Here is a 20,409-nt window from a genome sequence, read left to right on the forward strand (position 1 = left end):
ACAAACAAACTGGTGTTGAAAGAAATACTGCATATAAATGGCAAGCTGTGATATTCAACAGTGCTGTAGAGCTGTCTTCAGAAGAGTTGGTCAACCCCTGCACCCCCAGATTAATAACAAAGTAGTGTAAATTTTCTCTGTTACAATACTCTAAGAGCCATGTTCTCATTTGAAGTTCTGTAGAAACGCAATCAATTGTCTTGGTGTGGCTTTCTGTTAACCTCATAGACCTTCAGCTCCTCATGTAAATCCTCACAATATGGAGTACTACGCTGTTCTGTTAGTGTATATGGCCCAATTAAAACTTCAGTACAAATCAAATATATTAGTAATTCCTACACTATGTGGGGGGTGGGTTTTTTTATGTATATAATTAAACCACTGGCAACTTGCAGTTCTGCTCCTTCAAATGACCTTGAAGGGGTGATTAACTTGGGAACCCTTTTCTACAATGTGGGTTAAGTCTCAAGAGGATTATGCTGGTTTTTGGCTACCAGTGTTTTTATAGGTGACTTGAGAACTGTGTGAACACTTTTACTTTCAAGACTGTAAGGCAACTTTCTTCTGTTTCTCAGCAACTATAGTTAATGCTTTCACCATATACATTAGTATGACTGTTAGCAGTTTGCAGTGAGTTAAATAGCACACGGGGTAAAATGTCACCTGGCATGACAGTAATAGAATTATGAGAGAAATAATAGCACCTTTTAAAACACTTCCAAGCTTAATTGTAGTTACCCATGGTGTATTTGCTAGAGACCATGAATTTGCATTGTGACTGCAAGACTTTGTATCTTTAAAGGCAAATCATGCCACATGGATGCAGATACGTTCTTATTTTGTGGATTCTATATTTTGTAGTAATAGTGTCACGTCAGTCAATTTTTCTGGCAAGTCAGGTATCTGTTAGCCTATTAAGTTTTGATTAAAATGTACTTTTTGTATTTAACATAAAATAGCAAGTGAAGATGTTTAAGCTATCTTTTTGGTTCTCTGAGAACCTTTCTATGGCTTCTGCCGTGTACATTTTTGTACTTCAGTTTGTGATAAAGTTTTTTTTTTTTTTTCCAGACCAGTTCTTAAGTGCTGTATGCATTGCGAGTTCTCTTAAATATAACTCTGAGCGCTCACTCTGATGGTAGAGTGCCAATCTGCTGCTTTTGGCTGGAACTCAAACCTAGTGCCATGATAGTAATTGTCCTCTGAAAGCTTTGCAGTAGCTAATGGGAAAGCAGAAAGCTGCGGAGTGCGGGGTGGTGGTTAAAGACAGGTCTGAGTCATCTTTTTTAAAAAACAGCAAGAAACCAGAAGCTTTACATTATTTAAAGATGAGGTGCTGGTGTATTCAATTTGAGCAAACTGCCTGCTGCCCCAGGTCCAGCTGTCCATCTAGAACGGGTGTTTATGTCCAATTTGCTGTGTAGAAGACAAGTTAGCGCCAAGATGCTTCTTTCTGGTTCTGGTGAGTTATTTAAGGTTAAGCTCGCTGCCTGCGGGTGAACGCTGGCGAGGGCGCACCTCTTGGATTTTCTCCCACAAAATGCAGACGTTTTGCAGCTCGGCTGCGGTGCGCGATCCGCTTGCGTCCGTGTCCCGGCCGAGGAGCTGCTGGCAGCAGCAGTTCAACCTTTCAGGCTCTTCCGCCAGGTCGGCGGCAGCGCTCCCGCGCTCTCCACTAATTTTGGCCCCTCCAAGCGGCCGTAGCGCGGCTCTCCGCGGAAGCGTGCGCGTTGCTATAGGAGACGGAGCGGAAGCGCCGCCGCGGGCCTGCCGGGCGCGGCTCACGGCCAATAGGGGATGGCCGGGCCTCGCGAGCGGCGCCTCCCGACTGGGGCGGCAAGTCTCGCGAGACTCGCCCGGGCGCCCTGCGCGCCTGCAACTTCCCATAAGCCCGCGCGGGCGCCGGGCCCCTTCCTTTTCCGCCATCTTGCTGCACCGGTGAGTGGGGGGTGCTGCTGGGTCCCGGCCGCTATCCGCCTCCTACCGGGGCCATCCGGGCCCTGCGGCGGCCGCCGCTCGCCTCCCCGGGGCCCCGAGGCTGCGCCCGAACGGCCCCGCCGACTTTGGGCTGCCGGCGCCTTGCCTGGCGCTGTCTGGAGCCTCTTGAGCAGGGGGTGGGGGGCAGCGCCGCCGGGCTGTGGCTCCGCTCTCCGCAGAGCTGCGGGCGGGGGCCACGGCGCCAGGCCGGGCCCGGCCCGGTGCAGGGGGAGGCTGGGCTGGACAGGGGGAGGCCAGCCGGACGCCAGGCCCGGGACTTGGGGGAGCGAGCATCGTATGGCGGGGCCCGGGGGGAGCGCAGGGCTTGGGGAAGGGCGGCGGGCTGGGCCCCGGGAGCGGGCGGCTCGCCGCGGACGGAGGGGTGCTGGCTGGGCTCGCCTTTGGGCAGCAGTTAGCGAGGGCTGCTGCTCCGGGGGCGCCTGCTCAGTGGTGAAACCGCTCATGTGCTGCAGGACCCGGCCATCTCGGGAATGGCTTGACTTGGCCCCTTGGGCCCAGCGTCAGGAGCACCTTCCTGTGTAGCTCTGGCAGTGCACTGGCTCTATTAGTAAGTGGCACGACAGCATCAAGTCATGTAATGCCTTGTGGTACTGGGAGAGCTCTTGTTTTTGTCACTAGAATGCAAAAGTTCATGCCCAGTGCCCTTTTGAGAGCACTGTGTCAAGTATATTTAATGTCATATATATGTTATTTTTCAAACAGAGCTAATGCTCCATGAGTTTTAAAGCCCAAAATAATTCACCTAGAAAAGGTGCCATGTTGATGTAATGTTTCCTAGATAGTGTATTTTAAATCTGTGTGTGTGTCTGCTGATAAAGCTGTATTTAAGTAACAGTATGTCACATGTCCCAAGTTGTTATGATGGTTATGAATCCCTTTGGACATACCTGACTACATGAGTTGACCTGTTTGTTAGCCTTAAAGTGCTTTTTAAGCTTTAGTGTAACTTTTTGCGAGAATGCTAGATTTTTCAGGGCATAAAAGTAGCTCTAAAAAAAGTGTGTTTCTAAACATATCCATGATGAAAAGCTGGTATACATAACTGCTTGTCTTTTTCTCCCACAGGCACCATGGTGCGCATGAACGTTCTGGCCGATGCTCTTAAAAGCATCAACAATGCAGAGAAACGTGGAAAACGCCAAGTTCTCATTAGGCCATGCTCCAAAGTAATTGTCCGGTTTTTAACTGTGATGATGAAGCATGGTAAGTTTAGACTGCATGAAGTTGACTTTTGTCTGTGAAGAATCACAAACAAGGTCCAGTATGATAATGTTAGATTGTTTCTTCTGTCTAATTTCAATACTGTAAATTGTTTAAATGAAACAGAAATCTCCTGGGTAATGGCAAGCACTCATTCGTGGTTTCTGGCTGGTTTGCTTTAGTAGCTGCTTTACTTTAATGAAGGAGATCTTTGGGAAGAGCTTGAGCATGTTGTTAAACTGGCAATTTAGTTCTGCTTAGACTTTAACAATTAGTTGGTGGTAATAGTCATTGTAGAATGACTTCGCAAGTTATGTATGTATGTTTTTAGGTGAGTTTGTTATTAACTGTATTGCAGGGGCTGAATAAGCTTATTTGATTACTGTATTCTTTCTAAACAAAAGAACTTCTAAGGTATAAAACTACTGCAAGGATTATACAGGTACGAGACAAGTTCTAAAAAGCTAATTCTCTTTCCAGTGTTACACATGGATTCTAGCTTTACAGAATATAGTTAAATACAACAAACAGTTCTTTGGTGCATTTGAGCTGCACCAGATTCACTAAAGTGGGTTAAACTGTTTGCTGAAAACAAACTGTTCAGAAATTATCTGGATGCTGTTTTTTTAAGGTGTTTTTTAGACTTAAGTAAATGAAGATGTTTGAACAAGTTTTGTGCAGCCTAGTTAAAATGAGTTGTATGTAGCTACGTGTTATACATCTGGTTTTATCTGCTTTCTAATCTTTTATAGGTTACATTGGTGAGTTTGAGATAATTGATGATCACAGAGCTGGGAAGATTGTTGTGAATCTCACAGGCAGACTCAACAAGGTAGGATTTGTCTTTCTGAACTTGGTTCTCTAGGAAACGGTTTAAATCTGAAATTTTTTCATGTTTTCTCCAATTCTGAAAATGTTACTTATAAAGAGGGTGGTATTTGTCAAGTTCATGTATGTGGAGAGTAGTATGGATGTTATCAGTAGCCTAACTTGTTCATTATTTTTTCTAGTTTCAAAATGATGTGCTTGTCTAGTTACAGTTCTGTTAAACACAGAATACAAGCTTGCGAGTACGTTGTATTTCTTTCTCTTTTTGGTTACCTGGTGATTTCCTGATTTCTTTTATGTTTAAGCTGTTTAAAACTTTTGTGTTGATGGATAGCAGCTGAGTTGCTTTCTAGTTGATGCTTAATACCTGTAAATGGTGAGAAGACCAGCTTTGCTGCTGCTGATAGATGGGCTTTGCTTGCAGTTAAGGGAAAGTTAAATGGTACATTCTCCAATTGTATTGGTGCTTCTTAAGTTGCTGGGGCATATGAAGTATTTATGTATGTTTTGGCAATTGCTTTTTTTTTGTGTGCATTTGTCTTAAAATGCTGGGCTGTCTAGTTTAGTGATGACTTTGCAATGTATCATTGTTTCCAATTAAGCTATTCAAGTGAGAGGTAGTTTTTCAGTAAATCAAAAAATTAATAGTTCAAAATATGCTGGGAAGTTTCATCATGGTGAACAAATCTTGCAGCTAAAAATTATTTGAGTGTAGTAGGGAGTGAATTATAGCACTAATAATCTGGATTGTGTTAGGTTTCATAATATATGTCAGTTTTGAGTATAGTGTTCCTTAAACTGTCTCTGGATGCTTTGTAGATGATCTTGAGTGGTACAGCTGAACATAATGCTTCTCTCAGTAGTAGAAATAACAGAAAAATTGGTTCAGTAAAATGTCCATCAGTGCAGAAGGTATACTTTTGTTTTTGTTCTGGATATTTATTAAGCTAATTGAAAATGGTAGTAGTGGTCCCGGTCAATAGTTAATATGCTTGACTTGAAAAAGATGATGACTTTTTTGCATGTTTAATTTCTCCTTGTTTAAAATCTCCAGGTATTTTTGGCTAACTCTGTATGATGATTTTTCCAAGTAAAATACCCCTGGGTAATCTCAGTTTTTTTGATGTAGGATATTAATCTTTAGTGGCTTAGTATGCTTTTGTACTCTTCCAGATCTAGCCATTAAATTGTTTAATTTAGCTTCAGTAGCAATATAAGTCATTCCACGTAGGCAAGGAGGGAGAGGCAAGGCTAAGGAAATAAAAGCTGTTTAGCTGTGTGAGAATCCTCACTTCTCTGAGGAAAAAGTCCTGTTTCATGTTATGAGTAATGGAGAATACTTCTTGGTACTTCAGTCTTTTGCTGACAAAAAAAGATTTGAATTGCAGTTGTTGAATTCTTTCATACAGTGAGTTGGAATGACAAATGTATAAATGCAGTTTATGAAGTTCTTCAGTTTGTAATGGAGTTCTGTTTTATAGTGTGGTGTAATCAGTCCCAGATTTGATGTTCAGCTGAAGGATTTGGAAAAGTGGCAGAACAACCTACTGCCTTCGCGTCAATTTGGGTAAGTATGGAGAGGAGTTAAATGCCTGTCCTATGTAAAACAAGCTGGAGAAGGGAATGTATGGAAGGAGTTTTTTGTTACACTTCCATACTGTCTAAGTTAGACTCATTTGACACTTTCTTCTCTGAGTCTGAAAGTAGACATCAGCCCAAAAGTTAAACTTCCATATAAATGCCTTTTTTTAACCAGTTTTTAAGTGGCTCTGGTAAGGACCTATTTTTGCTTTGCACTGAAGCTGTAGAAGAAATGGTGAAACCAGCTATTGGATTTTTCTTACTCATTTTAATTTTACTGGTGGTCATCTACAGGTGGGGAGTGAGTATTCTAAGTTACCAGATCAATGGAAGTAGGTCATACTACCTTAGTCATGCTCATTGTGAGTAAATGAATTGGATATTAAGTGTTGCAAGTCTTAGGGCTTCTGTTGAACAAACCTCCAAAACATAGAGAATCCTACTATTTTGCAGTATGGTGATCATTCTCAAAATTCACTAAGTCAAGAGTAATGAACCACAGTGTACCAGAACAGAGCTAGAAGAGTCTTCAGTGGCTCATCTGGTTTGTCCTGTCAAAGGCAGGATTAACAGTTCTTGTCATTTCTGTTGTTAAAGCTCCAGCGTTAAGTTTAGTTTTGCTGTACCTATAGCTTACTACTGTGTATTGTTATATTGAGATTTTTTTTTTCAAGAGTATTTGTGGAGTGGTGGTATAAGAGATTCTCAATCATCAAGCTGTGTGGATGAAGTATACTGATAATCCAGATGTTGGCATTAGATATTACTAAGGCTGCTTTAGCTGTCAGTGCAGATACCCATCTGCATCACAGTGAATTATGTTCAAAACAGTGATAAAGCATTCAGACTTTAGAAGCTGTCTGGCACCATGGCAACTATACCTGCTGCGAAGAAAAGTGTCTGCTTAACACAGCAGCAGACTTTGTCTAGAAACTGTAGAGTTGGTAGCACTGGAACAGCTGAACTGGCTTTACAGTAGCAATGTATATGAAAACTTGCTTGAGACTATGCAAATATTTGGAAATCTGAAGCCTATGAATGTCCTTTGTGTGCTTCAAAATTGTACTTTGTGAGAAGTGTTGCTCTTTATTGTTGTCTGATATTTGCTAACCTGATCTTAGTTACATTAGGCCAGTTCTAACAGAAACAGATCTTAACTGTTGTAGTACAAAAATGGAGTTAGATAGTGCTGTCAGCTCTGCGTGAGTATAGGACAAAACTTAAATTACTGAGCATTTTTTCTTTCTTAATAGGTACATAGTACTGACAACCTCAGCTGGCATCATGGACCACGAGGAGGCTAGGCGAAAACACACAGGAGGCAAAATCCTGGGATTCTTTTTCTAAAACTTGTAAAAGAGGATACTAATAAATTGTTCAAATGGACTCTGGTGTTTCCAGTCAGTATTTTAATGGTTCCTAGCCATACCTGCAAGAGTGCTTGTAACAGACAACTATTTAACAATGCTAAAGTTCTGACTTTACATCAGATATAAGATATTGCAAGTTAAGGACTCGGCGCAGACATTTGAGTTTCACACCATCTGTGGTTGCAACTTTTATTTCTGTTAATGATATAACATGCTTTTAATAGTTACCCATTTTTTGAATGAGTTCCAGACAGTTATCCAAAATAGCCTCAGTAGTGGAATTCTAAGCTACGTACTATTCTGTCCTGTGGTTGGGTCACCTTTTAGATATGTGTGACTCCATTGCTTCACCTGTAGGCTAAATAATAGAAGATGCCCTGCCAGAAGATATTTTCTGGTTGTGGTTTAAGATTATTTAAAAAGTTATAGGACATAGGATTGCGGAGTAGTTAAGATGCTTGAAGCTTGTTTTTGGATCACACAAACTTCTTTCAAAACTTATAATGTAGGGAGTAACTGAAGGACTGGGGTAAATTGTTTTTTTTCCTCAAATTTCTAGTTTGATGGTTCTTGGAAACAAAAATCTTGGGTAGGTGCTCTGCAGCTGCTCTGCAGGTTGCCATGCAGACTTAATTGTTTGGTTTTGGATCTTTTTAAATCCCTTTTGAAGTGAGGGAGTAAGGAGTTTTGAACCAGCAAGCAGTGAATGTCTAGTATTGTGTTGTCAGTCTGTTTTAGGCTTCTTGATACATGAGGGCATAGAATACTTGACAGAAAAATCAACAGCTTCTTTCAAAGCAGTAAACAGAGCAAGTGACTGTGGACAAAGAGCTACTTGCAGACAGTAGAGAACGGGAAGGAAGCTTCTGGGCTGATTGCATTGCCCGTCAACAGCAGTTGGAAATCCTTTGCCTTATTTTGCTTTCTTTGGAGTCTATTAGGAAAGTTCATATGGAAACTCAACAAGTCTTTTTCAACATTTAAACTTTAAAGCAGTTACGGTGAATTCATGGATTTCCTTGATACAAACAATTGGAAACAATTTTCCTTCTTGGTGATGTGTCTTGATCATAAGTACAATAGTTTGACTAGGAGTACTGTGCCTCGAAGGTGCTACTTCCATCACAAAACTTTTCAGAGAGCCTTGGGATGGAAATGACTCTTGAGGCACAAAGTCTTTAAACTGCGTAGTTTCTAACTTGCTAAACTGAAGTAGGTTAAATGATTATTTTCTTATGGGGAAAATCAGAAGGTGATGCTTATTCCTAAACAAGCAGGTCTTACCTTTTTCTAGGCAGGCAGGTATGGTCTTAACCTAATGTGTCTTTTCTCTGATCAAGTAACAATAGAGCTGCAAAAGAATACTTAAAGTATGCATTCTGGTGGTGCACCCTAGGGTCCCATAGTAAAGGGAGTTGCAACTTGACTGAGAAGAGCACAAGTATAAAGAAGGCTAGTTTTCCTCTCGCATCTGTTGCGTTCAGTTAAAGTTCACAAAGTCTGCACTGCAGATGGCCCCAAAGCATTCAAGTGTAATCAGTGTGAGCCTCAATATCAGCAATCAGAAAGTGAGCTTTATGATCCTCTGAGGCAGAAATTTGGTCACCTGGAGACAGAGGTCTATAAACTGAACTACAAAGAGTGGTTATGAAATGTAAAAGTCTGTCTTAGCTCCATTTTTCTAATTTATCACTAAATAAAACTCTTGTCACAGAAACGTTTTGGATTCCTCATGGAGATAGTTCTGCAGTATTGGGCACTGATCACATGCACAAGCTGAGCTATTGTATCTCTTGCTTAAAATAACCCTGAAGATCACCTCAAGATTCCACTGTTCATTTTTATAAAATTTTGGTTTGTATCAGTCTTAGGTACTGCAGATGTTCCAAATATCTGATGGAAGAAGACCAGTGGTGCTGTAAGAAGGCTTCCTTTGTATGAATTTACTATGGCTTTGGGTTTCCTGCTAATTTTCCATTCTTCATGTTTTAAGCCAGTTTTAGAAACCAAACACATTGTTTTTTGTCAGTACCAAGCAGTTTACCTGTAGTAAGGGTATGTGCTTTAATACTGCACAAATATGCATTATGATGACCCTAATATAAAGAAGTATATATAGTCCTGAAATACTCTTATTTTTGACATTCTCAGTTGACCAGCTAGTTGGGAATAGTTATTACACAGTCCTGCTGAAGCCAACCTGACAACTTTTACAGAATTACTAAAAAGAAATGAGAGCTGTGAAAAGAATGACTTTTGGGTAAGCATACAGCAGCAGCTGCACCTTTTCCACAGCAAACTTTACCATGTGCAGTGTAATTTACAGCATGGATTTCCATAAGGCTTCATCTGGAGAATGCTTTGACTGTTTCTTCCTGTTCACAATTACACAACTCATGTGGCAGTTCCTAATGTAAGACTATACCATGAATTTTCAGTGTTGGGGTGTGTGTGTGTGTTTTTTTTGTTTTTTTTTTCTTTCTTTTAATATTTAGAGGGTAGTTGGGGGCAGGTGCCTTCTGTCAGTCAGAAAACTGTACCAGGATGTGTGTTTGGGAAAACAGCTTGATGTTTTGGTATTACTCTTGGAATAGTCAGCTCCTATGAATGAATAAGTAACTTCTGCTCCTTAAAGGAGGATTTCTAGGTTAATGCAGAGAGGTTCAGTGCAAAGGTTTGCACCTTTCAAGATCTTGCTAATGGCCCTATTTGTAATCCTGGACTTCGCACAAGTGCAGCATCTAACAAATGTAGTGATACATACAGACTTACAGCACAACTGTGGAAGCTAATGCAGCCGATCTGAGTCCTAAGATGATCTCTGAGTACCTGTCAGTTTGCAACTCGCTGATGAGAAAGGTCTTTACCACTGGACAATGACTGCTGTCTGGAGATTCAGGTAACTTCTGAAACGAGATTGAGGAGTTGGCACAGGATTGTGAATACAGGAATGCAGCTACTTTAAAAGGGGTTGCAGAAAATCTTATTTTCTGACATACTTAAACCCCCAAATTAGTGCTTTTTTTAAGCCTCGGTGTTTTCTGAGCTAGGGGCATGTGCCTTGGGAAAGCAACGTTTGTATGCAAAAGTTAATTATCATTTGGGGTAATAAAAAGGATTAACAGGGAGAGGTGAGAAGAGAAAAAGGCACAAACCTGCAAGCTTGAGTACTGGGTGCAACTGGCAATCAAGTCAAAGCCTTAGTCTGAGAGAAGGTGTTTGGTACCTGTGGAGCAGAGCGAGATGTTAGGGAGGGGTCCTCTATGCACAGAGGCAGATGGCCATCATATGGGGAAAACTGGGAGGATGGGTGACACCTGAGAACTACTGATGTGTTGGAAAACCTTTCATGGTTTTCCATAGGATTGCCATTGCTTGTAGTGCCATCGTTTAAGAACAGGATAAAACGTGTGAATAACCTGTTGTGCATCAGGAGAAATACCTATTTATTTCTGCAGTGGGAAGTTGTCAACAGATGGCAGCAGATGACTGAGTCATTGGAGACTTCAGTGGGATCCTGTAGTGTGAGGAGGGTCCCGGGAGCGCTGGTTAGTGACTGCTTGACTTTGGCACTGCTGCTGGCCTCTCTGCTCCTTGAGTAGAGCTAAATATTTGGACTTGCCTCGTACTCTGGTCCACAGAGGTAAACTTCTGACTTGGATGCAGTAGGTCCTCATTTAAGATAATATGGGAGGTGTGACTAAGTATGGACTTCAAAATACTGCGACAGAGTAAAGCCTGGTGTGTGAGAGTGTCTTTGCTGGAAACGCTCAGGGATGACCTTCTCCTGATCTGTCTGTTTTCTGCCATAGGTAATTCAATCAGCTCAGTTCCCCTGAATGCTGTGTGTGTTTTGTGTTGGTTTGTTTTTCAAATTCATGTGTCAATTCCTTGCACCAGAAATGCAAGTAGTGATTCAACCTTGGTCTCCAAAGTCTGAGCAGTTATTTTAGTGACTCTTTCATGCTTACTGGCATCTAGGGGGAAGGCAGCAGAGGCAGACGAGGATGCATGTTGTTGCTGTGCAGCAGAAAGAGAAAGTGGGTGGAAGTGGTGAGTGTGTCAGGGCCTCCTGCTGTCCTTTGGAAACCTCTAGGCTGCCTTAGCTTATGGCAAGCACCTTGGGTTTGTGTGAGCTACCCAGATCTTGCAAAATAAAATACAGTTTTATTTTAAGGAGTCACAGTCTCAGCAGCTCAGCTGGGAGAGATGGACTAGCCGTGGGTGGATTTGGCTGGTCTTGCCTGTGACTAGACTGTTGGCTCTGATGCTGCTTTGTCATCAAGGGAAGCCGGGCTCTGTGCTGTGCTAACACCAAGAGAAAAGCTACCAAAGCTGTTATTTTGGTTTTTTATTACAATTACATGCTCTCAAATGACAAGATTTCTTGTGTTTTGTCTACTACTATTCAGCTAATTTAGATTTAAAACAATATTCAGTTCAATGTCTTATGACCAATTAAAACAAATATCAGGCTCTCACTAAACATCGTGATGGATTTAACCAAGTCCAGAAAAACTTTCTGTCAGAGTTGAGGCCTTCCAGAAGCTAGTAGGTCCTGTTCCCATTCATGTCTCTGAATGCTTTTTCTGCTCAAATGCAGCCATTTTGCTCATGCAGTTCTGTTTTAAAAAGAATTATCTAATTTTCTCTTAATTCCCCTGCTGTTCGTCATCTGCTTGTTCTGGTACATTATATTTTGACTACTGGCTCTATTCATGACCTGGAATAATTTGGTTTTGTTTACAAATATTTCTTACCAAGAAAGTGCTGACATAGCAAGTGATAGGAGTAACTGGGTAAGCCTTCATTGCTTGATACTTAAAGGTGCATCTTTTCCTGGAAAAAAAATATATCCATTGACCTCCTGCTGCTTTTGTCAGACAGAGGGAGGATGTCTGAAGGCATAAAACCTCCCATTTACATTTTTTATTTCATCTAGTCTGGTTTATTATGTGACATATATAAGAAAAATCTTAAATTAAAAGCACTATAAACAAAGGAGAACATGTGCAAAGAAATGTCGTTGTGGTTCTGGTGAAGGTAGTAAGAGTTTTGACCTTTGGGAGGGCCACCCTGTATATAGTCAGGTAGTCCCAGTAGCCAGGATTACCCACTAGTTCCCTGGACTTTTGAAAGCTGTCCGGTCATCCTGGGTCTGACTGGGTTGGGTTTAGCATTTACCAGGTGATTCTCACTCGGTGCGTGGAAGGTAACTTGGACCTAGGGCCAGGCTTTGTTTATATGAATAGGGCAAAGCAGTAAAATCTGCTGGCCAGGTGCTGTGATCCGCGTGGCCAGAGGAGCCGGTCGGAGATGGCAGCCTGTGGGAATTCGCTGCATGCAGAGGGTTCATGCTTCACCGGGACAGGGTGGCTGCAACAAGGACTGCGCTCGTGGTTTTGTCCTCCTCGTTTGTGGTGTTTGCTCATAAGTGTCTTCCTTGTTTCTGAAGGCGGGGAGGCACTGTTATTAATTGCATCGTGGTGATTTTTTTAATCAATGAAGAGTTGGGAAGAGTGGGACTGTTGTGTGTCTACCAGGAACAGATGGGACTCTGCTTTGTGCAGCAGTTTGAGATATAGCTCAGTGCTGGGCATGTGGCTCTGGTTAGGATGCTTCCAAAAAAAGTGAAAGAGTGTTTTGGGGACTGTATCTTTTCTCACACAGTACCTAGAATGAGAGGATGAGCAGATACTTCTGTTCTGATGTGACAATACCTCAGTCTGTATAACACAGGTTTCAGCTGGACTCTACTGCTTCCAGCAAGCTGGCTCTCCTGATGTACTAATTTTCCTTAAGCAGAAAAATGGATGTTCTTGATCACCTGACACAAATTCTAGCTGGAGTTTTAATGGGCCTAGATGGAGGAAGGAAAGATGCAGGACAAAAAATGTATGTAAAATACAAGTAGGGAAAATAGCACTTGTGTCGTTAAGACAAAGGTTCCACCTTCTAATATTTGAGTTGGAAGTAAGTCCAGGAGAGACCACTCAGCTATCTGATCTGCCCTTTGTGTGACAAAGTCATGGACCTCATTCCTGTTGAATTTCACCTGGTTTAGTTCTGCTCAGGTGTGAGGGAGCGAACATGAACAGGAAGGTGTGCTGGTGGTGAAGCTGCCTTTGCAAGTGGAGCAAAGCTGCAGTGATTGCTCTCCTCAAGCACAAAGTCATGGTCACAGTGCTGGGACCTTGAAAATGTAAAAACCTCTTTGAAAGATCTCTTACGTGCCGGTAACTAGCTGCAGCCTAACAAGGTGATCAAATGCATGTCTGGTTTCTTTAATAGACTAAATGTAGCTGACTTTGCTACTACTGCGTTTTGTGTCCTTGAATCCCATTTCCCCCCGTATGCCAGTTGTGACACTCGGCTGCCTGCAAGGACCCTCCGGGGATGGGAGGTTTTTTCTTGGCTGGCTTCAGGTCAATAGTCATGGCACAGCTGTAGCTGATCAGGTTTTAGTGCCGTGCAGCAGTGTAATGCAGAACACTCGAGATCAGCTGGCTGAAAACACCCAGCAACCACCACTTAGTTTTTTTTATAGCGACATAAAATATTGTTCAAGTGGACATCAAATGTTCTATAAAATCATATGGGTCTGGTGCATGTTTTAGTGAAATACGTAGCTTGTGCTACCTGTTCTGGGCTGTGATTTGACTTTTCTCATCAATTTGGCTATAGGCATGTAAAAATGGGTCAACTGAAGGACATTTTTACTGCTTGATTTAGTTAAAAGCAAATATAAATATCTGGTGCCCAGCTACAACAAAATACTGTGTTGCAGTACAGCAGTACTGCGTTTCAACCTTCTGATGTATTTGGTTCCCTCTCTACTGGAAGATGATAAAAAATGGAGGACATGTCCAGGATCACTTGCAAAATATTACATGTGGAGCGACTTTGCTTTTTAAGTGTTCTGGCCTCCCTGGAAGCTGGCAGTTCCTGCAGCTCCTATGATTTACCTGGAAGTCTTCGGGCCTGCTCAGCACCCTGCAGAGTTTATGAAATATTCAGGCCTAGATTTACGGGGTGTCACTGGCTGTAACTCAACTGATCCTCAAGACGGCGTATCTTATCAGTCATGTAACCGGATTGAGGAATGGCCGGCTGTTGGTGCGACGGTGCTCGTGGGCTGGATGTGGCCCTTCGCGTTGCTGCCTGGTGGGCAGCGGGGAAGGAGGCTGCTCCTCCTAGAGACTGGGATGTCTCTAGCCCAGATTAGGCTACATTTTTAAGAGAATAAAAGGGCAGGATTCGAGTTCTAGGTCTAAGTTAGTTAAGTTTTATCGGGTGTTGTATCTGTTAGTGCCGCACTTAACCGTGGCATTTGCGCGCCTTGTGTCGGCTGCGGCTGGACGGGGATCCCCAGCAGGCCGAAGTGTGCACGGAGCGATCCAGCCTTTGCTTGCTGCTCGGCAAGGAGGTGCTTTTCTTTGCAGTTTGGATGGAGCGTAGTGTGATGGAAAGCTATGGAAATGGAGAGCGTTCGTGCTACACTATAATCAACTGCTATTCACTCTTGGGTCCCTTCACCATTTATAACCAGGATCTGCTTTGTTTCAAACTCCATTCGCTTTATTTGTTGTTCCGTCTGTGTAATCACATCATGCTACCTATTCGACAGAAAACTCTGTTTTTCCAGAAACCTGCAATCCCCTGTCTGTGATCTCTAGATGTCTCTATTGCTCTAATGTATGAAAAATATGAAAAAGGCAGGGACAGCAAAACAGTTGGTATGTGATCTCGGATAGAAATGTATATGTGAAAGATCCCTCTGTCTTCTCCTCTGCAGCTAGATTCAAGTGGGATTTGTCCATTTGGTTGTGGGGAAGAAATGTAGCATGCCCATTCCCACTGTTTTTTACTGATGCAAATAAATTGTGTTTTCAGCTGGACCAGGCTGTGAGCAGAAAGGAGTGAGGATTATATTTGGGAGCAGGAGGAGAAAAGCAGGTAGCTGGTGAGTTTAATAGAAAATCTGCTGCTGAAACCCACCTCTGATGTACTGTCCCAGTCTCATTAACTAGGCCTAATTGGATGGAGTCTAATTGGTGTGCGAGTTCCTATGCTATTTCTTTTGAGGTGTTTGGTCCACTGATTTGTGCAGTATGAGTCTGTTTTAAGAAATCCAGGAAAATTAATGAGAGCTTTAGGTTTTTAATATCTCTATGAATCAGGCCTTTAACAATGAGAATTAATGGAAAAACTCATGGGAAAAATTAAATATATTTTTTCCTTTTCTCCCTACACCTCTGCAATTCACATGGATGGTTGTCTGCTTGCTTGCAATAACATGCCCAGCTGTATTCCAGCTTAACAGGATCCTCAACATATAATCCACAAGTCTGTGTGGGCTGGTAATTAGTGCTGGCCCTCAATCAGTCCCTGGGATTCATTCCCTAGGGCAGTAACCTTAGCCCCTCTGTTAAGCATCCCTGCTCCTTGAATTCGAAGCTGCCACACCATTTTTCCCTCATTTGGGCAGGCTGTCTGGACCTGGGAGCTGACTGCACAAACCGTCTGTGTTTGGGTGGTTGCGTTTGCCCTGGTGCAATGGGCAGGGAGATCTGTCCCTCTTGGGCAGATGTCAAATCCTTGCTGGTTTTCCATGACTGGTAGAAGATTTCTGGCTTGGTCCTATTTTGAGTTTAACTTGAAAAATAATTATAGTTCAGCCCATGTAGAGGGAGTAGTTAAAAGCAGTTTCTGAGTTTGGTTCAATGCATTGCTTCACAGCAGCCACCAGCAGAGACCCAACGGTGAGGGCTGTGAGATGAGATTGGCGTGTGGGGTGGGAGAGCTGGACCAGGCTTCACTGGGAAAGTAGTTCAGTACAGGAATGTATTGGAGCTTGGCATAGAAACGACTTCGGATCTGTTTTCTGGTATAGATCTGGATGTCCTGTGCACGGTATGGGACTGAGAAATGCAAGCTAATACCATGTCAAGAGCCTTCCCGATTCCCCTACCCAGGTGCGGGAACCCACCTTGCAAACTGGTGAAATACGAATCCAGTGCTGGTAGGTGGCGGCATCAAAAATAGAATGATACTGCGATAGCAGATAACATTCCCTGATAGCTGAAATAAAAAGAATTAAACTGAACAAAAGTGTGCTTTAATTGCTAACTCTCTCCTGTCTGCTTAAATCACTGGAAATAAAGGTCTCCTTTTTAGTGATGAGCGGTTCCAGGCAGAGCAGACGTGATGGGGGAAACATGTTTGGAATAAATACTGATGTGAATGACACTTATTAGCTACAGTGTGGCATATTTATTTCTCTGTAGTTAGCATAATAGCACAGCTTGAAATAAGAAGTGTTCTTTACTCATGCCTGTGTGTGTGTAAAAATAACAATGGATTGTTACAGGAAAAATGTGGATGATTTCTCTGTCTCTGCAATTAGCACTGACTTCTGGACAGCATCGTTTATTGTGGGAGATCTACTGAGCAAATGGCTTAAGCGTGGCTGTGCTTAGAGATGACTTTCTCTTCTCGTGTTGAATGGTTACGGCACATGCTGTGTATGAGTGGGCCCAAACGCGCTCTGCAGAGGAGGGAGCACGGCGTGAGATCAGGCATGCTTAGTCTGCTCATGCTTCAAAACACAGCACAACCTCGGGGCTGGGGTCCTCCGTGGTGCCAGGTCTGCGTGAAGCCTGTAGAGGGGAAATCTCCGCACCGGGAGAGCCCCTGGCCCAGCCCTTGTGTTTCTGCTCTCCGGGTGCTTGGGCTGTGCTGACAGAGGTCTGCACTTGAGCTGTGCTTGGAGCATGAAGGGAGTGGAAATGTCCCAGTTATCCAGCAGAAATTAATGAGAGAGGCATGGGTCGCTGGGTGAAAGCATCACTGTCTTCTGATGAGCTGGATGCTCCAAATGGGGATGGTGGGTGGAGATAAGGTTGGTTGCTTGAATATGCGTGTTAAATGCATTTCTGTTAATAGGAACTTTCTTGTCTCCTTATTCTTCTCCTGCCTTTCCTGTGCTGGTGTACCAGGCACCCTTGGGAGCATGAGCATGGACAGCCGCTCTCCCCGGCTGGTGAGCAGGGAACCCCTGTCACACTCAATCTGGCCAATAGTGTCTGGCCCTGGCAGCCCCTTGCTGCATCTCCCTTTCTTGTTTCACAGGCTTTCCCCATCTCTTTTGCATATCTTTTAATGCAAAAACTAGAAATGGAAAATGCAAAAAACTCCTAGAAATGGAACACCTTAGATCTTTACTTTCCTGTTTAACCTTTGCTTGAATTAGCTAGTGGCTTGTGGAGCTGCTTAGGGAAGGGGAGACCCCATGGTGGGTGGACAAAGGGGTCACTTAAGCTCTGCTTCCTTAAGGAAGACCATGAAGTATTTCAAGGGAGAGGAGCCAAGAGCTTCCCAGGTCAGCTGCGAAAGCTGAATACCATCTCAGAAGCTGTTGTTGAGGAGGAGGATACTTTTGCCATAGCATAATTATTTACTTGCCAGCTATTTGCCTGCCTTATTTGCACTGCATCCTTCCACTGCTGAAACTGAAAGATGAAAAACCTTAAGACATGCCTGGGAGTAACAAACTTTTCATTCTTCGTAAGTTCGCTTGATTGACTGCTCGGTTTAGAAATACTATAAAAGTGCCAGGCTATAGCTTGAAATATCTCATTACCAGGTGTCAGGCTGCTTATAACTCTCATTCAGGGATTGTTGAGTTTTTTGTCCCCCCCCCCCCCATTGGTCTTCTAATGAAAATGCCAAAGGGGTAAAAAACCATTACAAAAAATAAAAATTGCTGCTTTGATTGAAAATAAAAATGCTGAGGCAGCAGTGGCTTTCAGTAGTGCTTACTCTGTTGTATGGCTCTGACTATATATCATTTCAAAAGCCTGTGGGATGTTGTATGGTGTGAGAGAGCTTGTACAGGCATGAACTTACTGTTTCTTAGCAAGCCATGAGGTATTGCAGAAGTGGGAGATGAGCAGGGAGTTCATGTTGATGCAGGGCCAACAAGCAGGCAGGCTGGGAGGTGGGGAAGGGGCACCTCTGGAGGACCTCTGTAGGTTTCAGAGACTTGTGTGGCCTTCTTGGAGACCTCCCGCCATGGGGAAGGAGATGTGTTGGGACAGTCTGTACTCATCCTCAGGTCTAGCCCCAGCTTGTACCAACTCTGGGCTGCATCAGGATCTGTTTTCAGTCCCAGCCTTCACCAGTGCTTCCTTGCTGCTAGGGCATCTCCCAAAGCCAGGACAGAGGCAAGGGGCTTGGGAAGGAACGGGGCTCTCCTGGGTGCTGCTGAGGAGGAGACTAGGTGTCGCAGCCTGCTGCAGTGCTGGCGGACACGGGCTGCGGGAAGCACTGCATGCCCATCACTGCCTCGCGGCATGCCCTGGAGCAGCCTGTGTCCTTGGGAGGTTTCTATGGTCCTCTCATCGGTTCAGCTGATTGCTTCTTCAGGCCTGCCCACGGCAGCAGTCCCCTCCTTGCAGCAATGCTGGCGTTTCCCGCAGCAGGGAAAGGGAAACTTGGAGACGTGGCAACTAATTTGCAAATAATAAAACACTTAAAGCTATATGAAAAGCGTCTCGCATGGAAAATCAGACAGGGCAGGAAAAGCAGTGCTTAACATCAACATAATGCAGCTGAAATCTCCTTCTTAGAGATAATCATCTCTGACTCTAGCAGTAAAAATAAAGGACAAAAGCTGGAAGAAGCCAGAAAGCATAGTTATGGGAGTGAATCTTGGTGAAAAGAAAATTAAAAACACAATGAAAGGCCTGGAATTGCCTTAAGTAAAAACAGAACCATCTGCCTAGAACAACAACTGAGATTATAGGGGAGGTGCATGGGGAGCGTGGGGAAGCAGCCGCGGGGGCTGCAGTGGGGCTGGCAGCCGGTGGGGTGGCTGTGCCAGCGCTCAGCCATGCCTCCTCCATGAAGGAAGATGGGGAAGAAGCCTCTGCCCCGACTCTTCAGAAAGATCCAGGTGTCCCTCACAGTCTAGGTAATGTTCAGGTCCTGGCTTTTAGTGCCCTGTGTGAAGGGTAAAGTCCTTCACGGTCAGTTTGGGGGATCACTGGTGAGTGCGGCCAGTGCCCATCTCTGCCTGGTGAAGGTCGTGTTTGCAGCGCTGACCTTTTATGCACAGTATGTGCTCAACTCTTGTTACTCAGTGAACCTCCTTGCTGATCTGCCTGCATTTAAAGGTCTGTGCAAGTCGCGGTCCTGATCCAAAGCAACTGAACAGATTTCTGGTGGCACAGATGCAAACCTTACCAGGCTGCGATGGCTCAAATGGGCAACTCTGACTGCGGGAACTGACCGTGAGCAACCCATGGATTTCGTTATTGTCACTGCTGTGAGGAAGCACTGCCTAATGCGCATCAGGGTCACAGAAAAACTGGGCCCAGATATAGTTTCCCACTTCAAGTTTTTAACTAGTCATTTGGAGATCCTACATTTAAAAATAGCAGCTTTTTAAGTGCTACAGGAGATGCGTGGCCTTTTATCAAACGATGCTAATGTGTGGTGTGAATACCTGTGCGTAATGACTATTTCAAGCTGAGCTTGATGGATTTGTTACGCTAAGTGTCATAAAAATCAAATTTCTTGATAGTCTAGGTGCTATTTCCCACAACACCAAGAGAGCACCTGGGGCCCTTTTGCTTCCGGCTGGCAAGGGCACATAGCGGCTTATGCAACACTCCTGCTCTGCTGATGCCTGCTCTGTTCCAGAGCTGGCGTGGTATTTTTAGATGCAAGAGAAGTGTCTCCTAACTATATGCTAATCACATTTTCAATGCTTCAGCTGATATTAAAAAGATTAAACCACCACCTGAATTCACATACTTTTGTCTTTGCCTTTTGTATACTGTGTAGCTTTTAACACGACCATTCCTATTTTCTACCAAAATCATGGTTTGGGAGCTCCCATATGACAAAGGATATTTTTATCAGGGAAGATCATTTGAGTTATCCTTGGCTCTAGCTATTCGAAGTACATCCTCAGGCACATATATTCTCTCTGCAGGCAAACAACGGGAGGAGGAATAGACTTTATAGCTGTGCTTCTCAAATTTTATTAGTCAAAGGGCTGCCTGACCTTCAGGAGGAAAAACTTGGGAACCATCATGTCTGATATTGCCACTGTGGTGTTCATTTATGGTCAAATAACATCTTTAAAAGATATAATTTTTATTAGAATTGTTTGTCCTTTTGTTTTCTTGCTTGCCTGGATGGGATTATGCTCAGTAACTGTCTCTGTCTGTCTTTGTGGTCACTGTCTGGAGTCTTACATAGCACCCGTGCGCCCCAGACCACGCCGAGGAGTCTTGTCTGCAGCCCTTGTGGCCTCTGCCCCATCAGTCTTATGAGGCGTCTGCTGGGCTGAGGAAAAGAGAGTCACTTTTCTGTAGATGGTATGTTGAAATTAGTCCTTTTTTTAGCAAAAAGATGTTGCATG

The 20,409-nt window shown here is 43.5% G+C and overlaps 1 protein-coding gene and 1 long non-coding RNA gene across 4 annotated transcripts; both read left to right on the top strand.

Annotated features, from left to right (window-relative positions):
- The first annotated feature begins 1,910 nt into the window (after positions 1–1,910).
- RPS15A (ribosomal protein S15a) lies at positions 1,911–6,993 on the top strand. 2 transcript variants are annotated; one of them, XM_026083061.1, is made up of 5 exons: positions 1,911–1,938; positions 3,064–3,201; positions 3,951–4,030; positions 5,508–5,593; positions 6,861–6,993. In XM_026083061.1, the coding sequence occupies exons 2-5, from the start codon at positions 3,069–3,071 to the stop codon at positions 6,952–6,954; spliced, it is 393 nt and encodes a 130-aa protein (XP_025938846.1). In that variant the 5' UTR covers positions 1,911–1,938; positions 3,064–3,068; the 3' UTR covers positions 6,955–6,993. The 2 variants fall into 2 exon arrangements, with proteins under 2 accessions (XP_025938846.1, XP_025938845.1); XM_026083060.1 differs by lacking the exon at positions 1,911–1,938 and adding an exon at positions 2,420–2,545.
- Positions 6,994–8,918: 1,925 nt separating this feature from the next.
- On the top strand, positions 8,919–16,238 carry LOC112974273. 2 transcript variants are annotated; one of them, XR_003256237.1, is made up of 5 exons: positions 8,919–9,390; positions 9,744–9,876; positions 10,436–10,789; positions 14,871–14,940; positions 15,871–16,238. It is a non-coding gene; the product is annotated as an uncharacterized LOC112974273 (long non-coding RNA). The 2 variants fall into 2 exon arrangements; XR_003256238.1 differs by having other exon boundaries at positions 8,919–9,237.
- Positions 16,239–20,409: the final 4,171 nt, after the last annotated feature.

Source organism: Apteryx rowi, unplaced genomic scaffold (assembly GCF_003343035.1).
Source record: "Apteryx rowi isolate R43461 unplaced genomic scaffold, aptRow1 scaffold_6, whole genome shotgun sequence".
Taxonomy (NCBI): Eukaryota; Metazoa; Chordata; class Aves; order Apterygiformes; family Apterygidae; genus Apteryx; species Apteryx rowi.

Coding starts and splice junctions, on each gene's coding strand:
- RPS15A (XM_026083061.1), top strand. CDS start 3,069: ATGGTGCGCATGAACGTTCTGGCCGATGCTCTTAAAAGCATCAACAAT. Junction 3,202..3,950: donor AACTGTGATGATGAAGCATG/GTAAGTTTAGAC, acceptor AATCTTTTATAG/GTTACATTGGTGAGTTTGAG. Junction 5,594..6,860: donor CTGCCTTCGCGTCAATTTGG/GTAAGTATGGAG, acceptor CTTTCTTAATAG/GTACATAGTACTGACAACCT.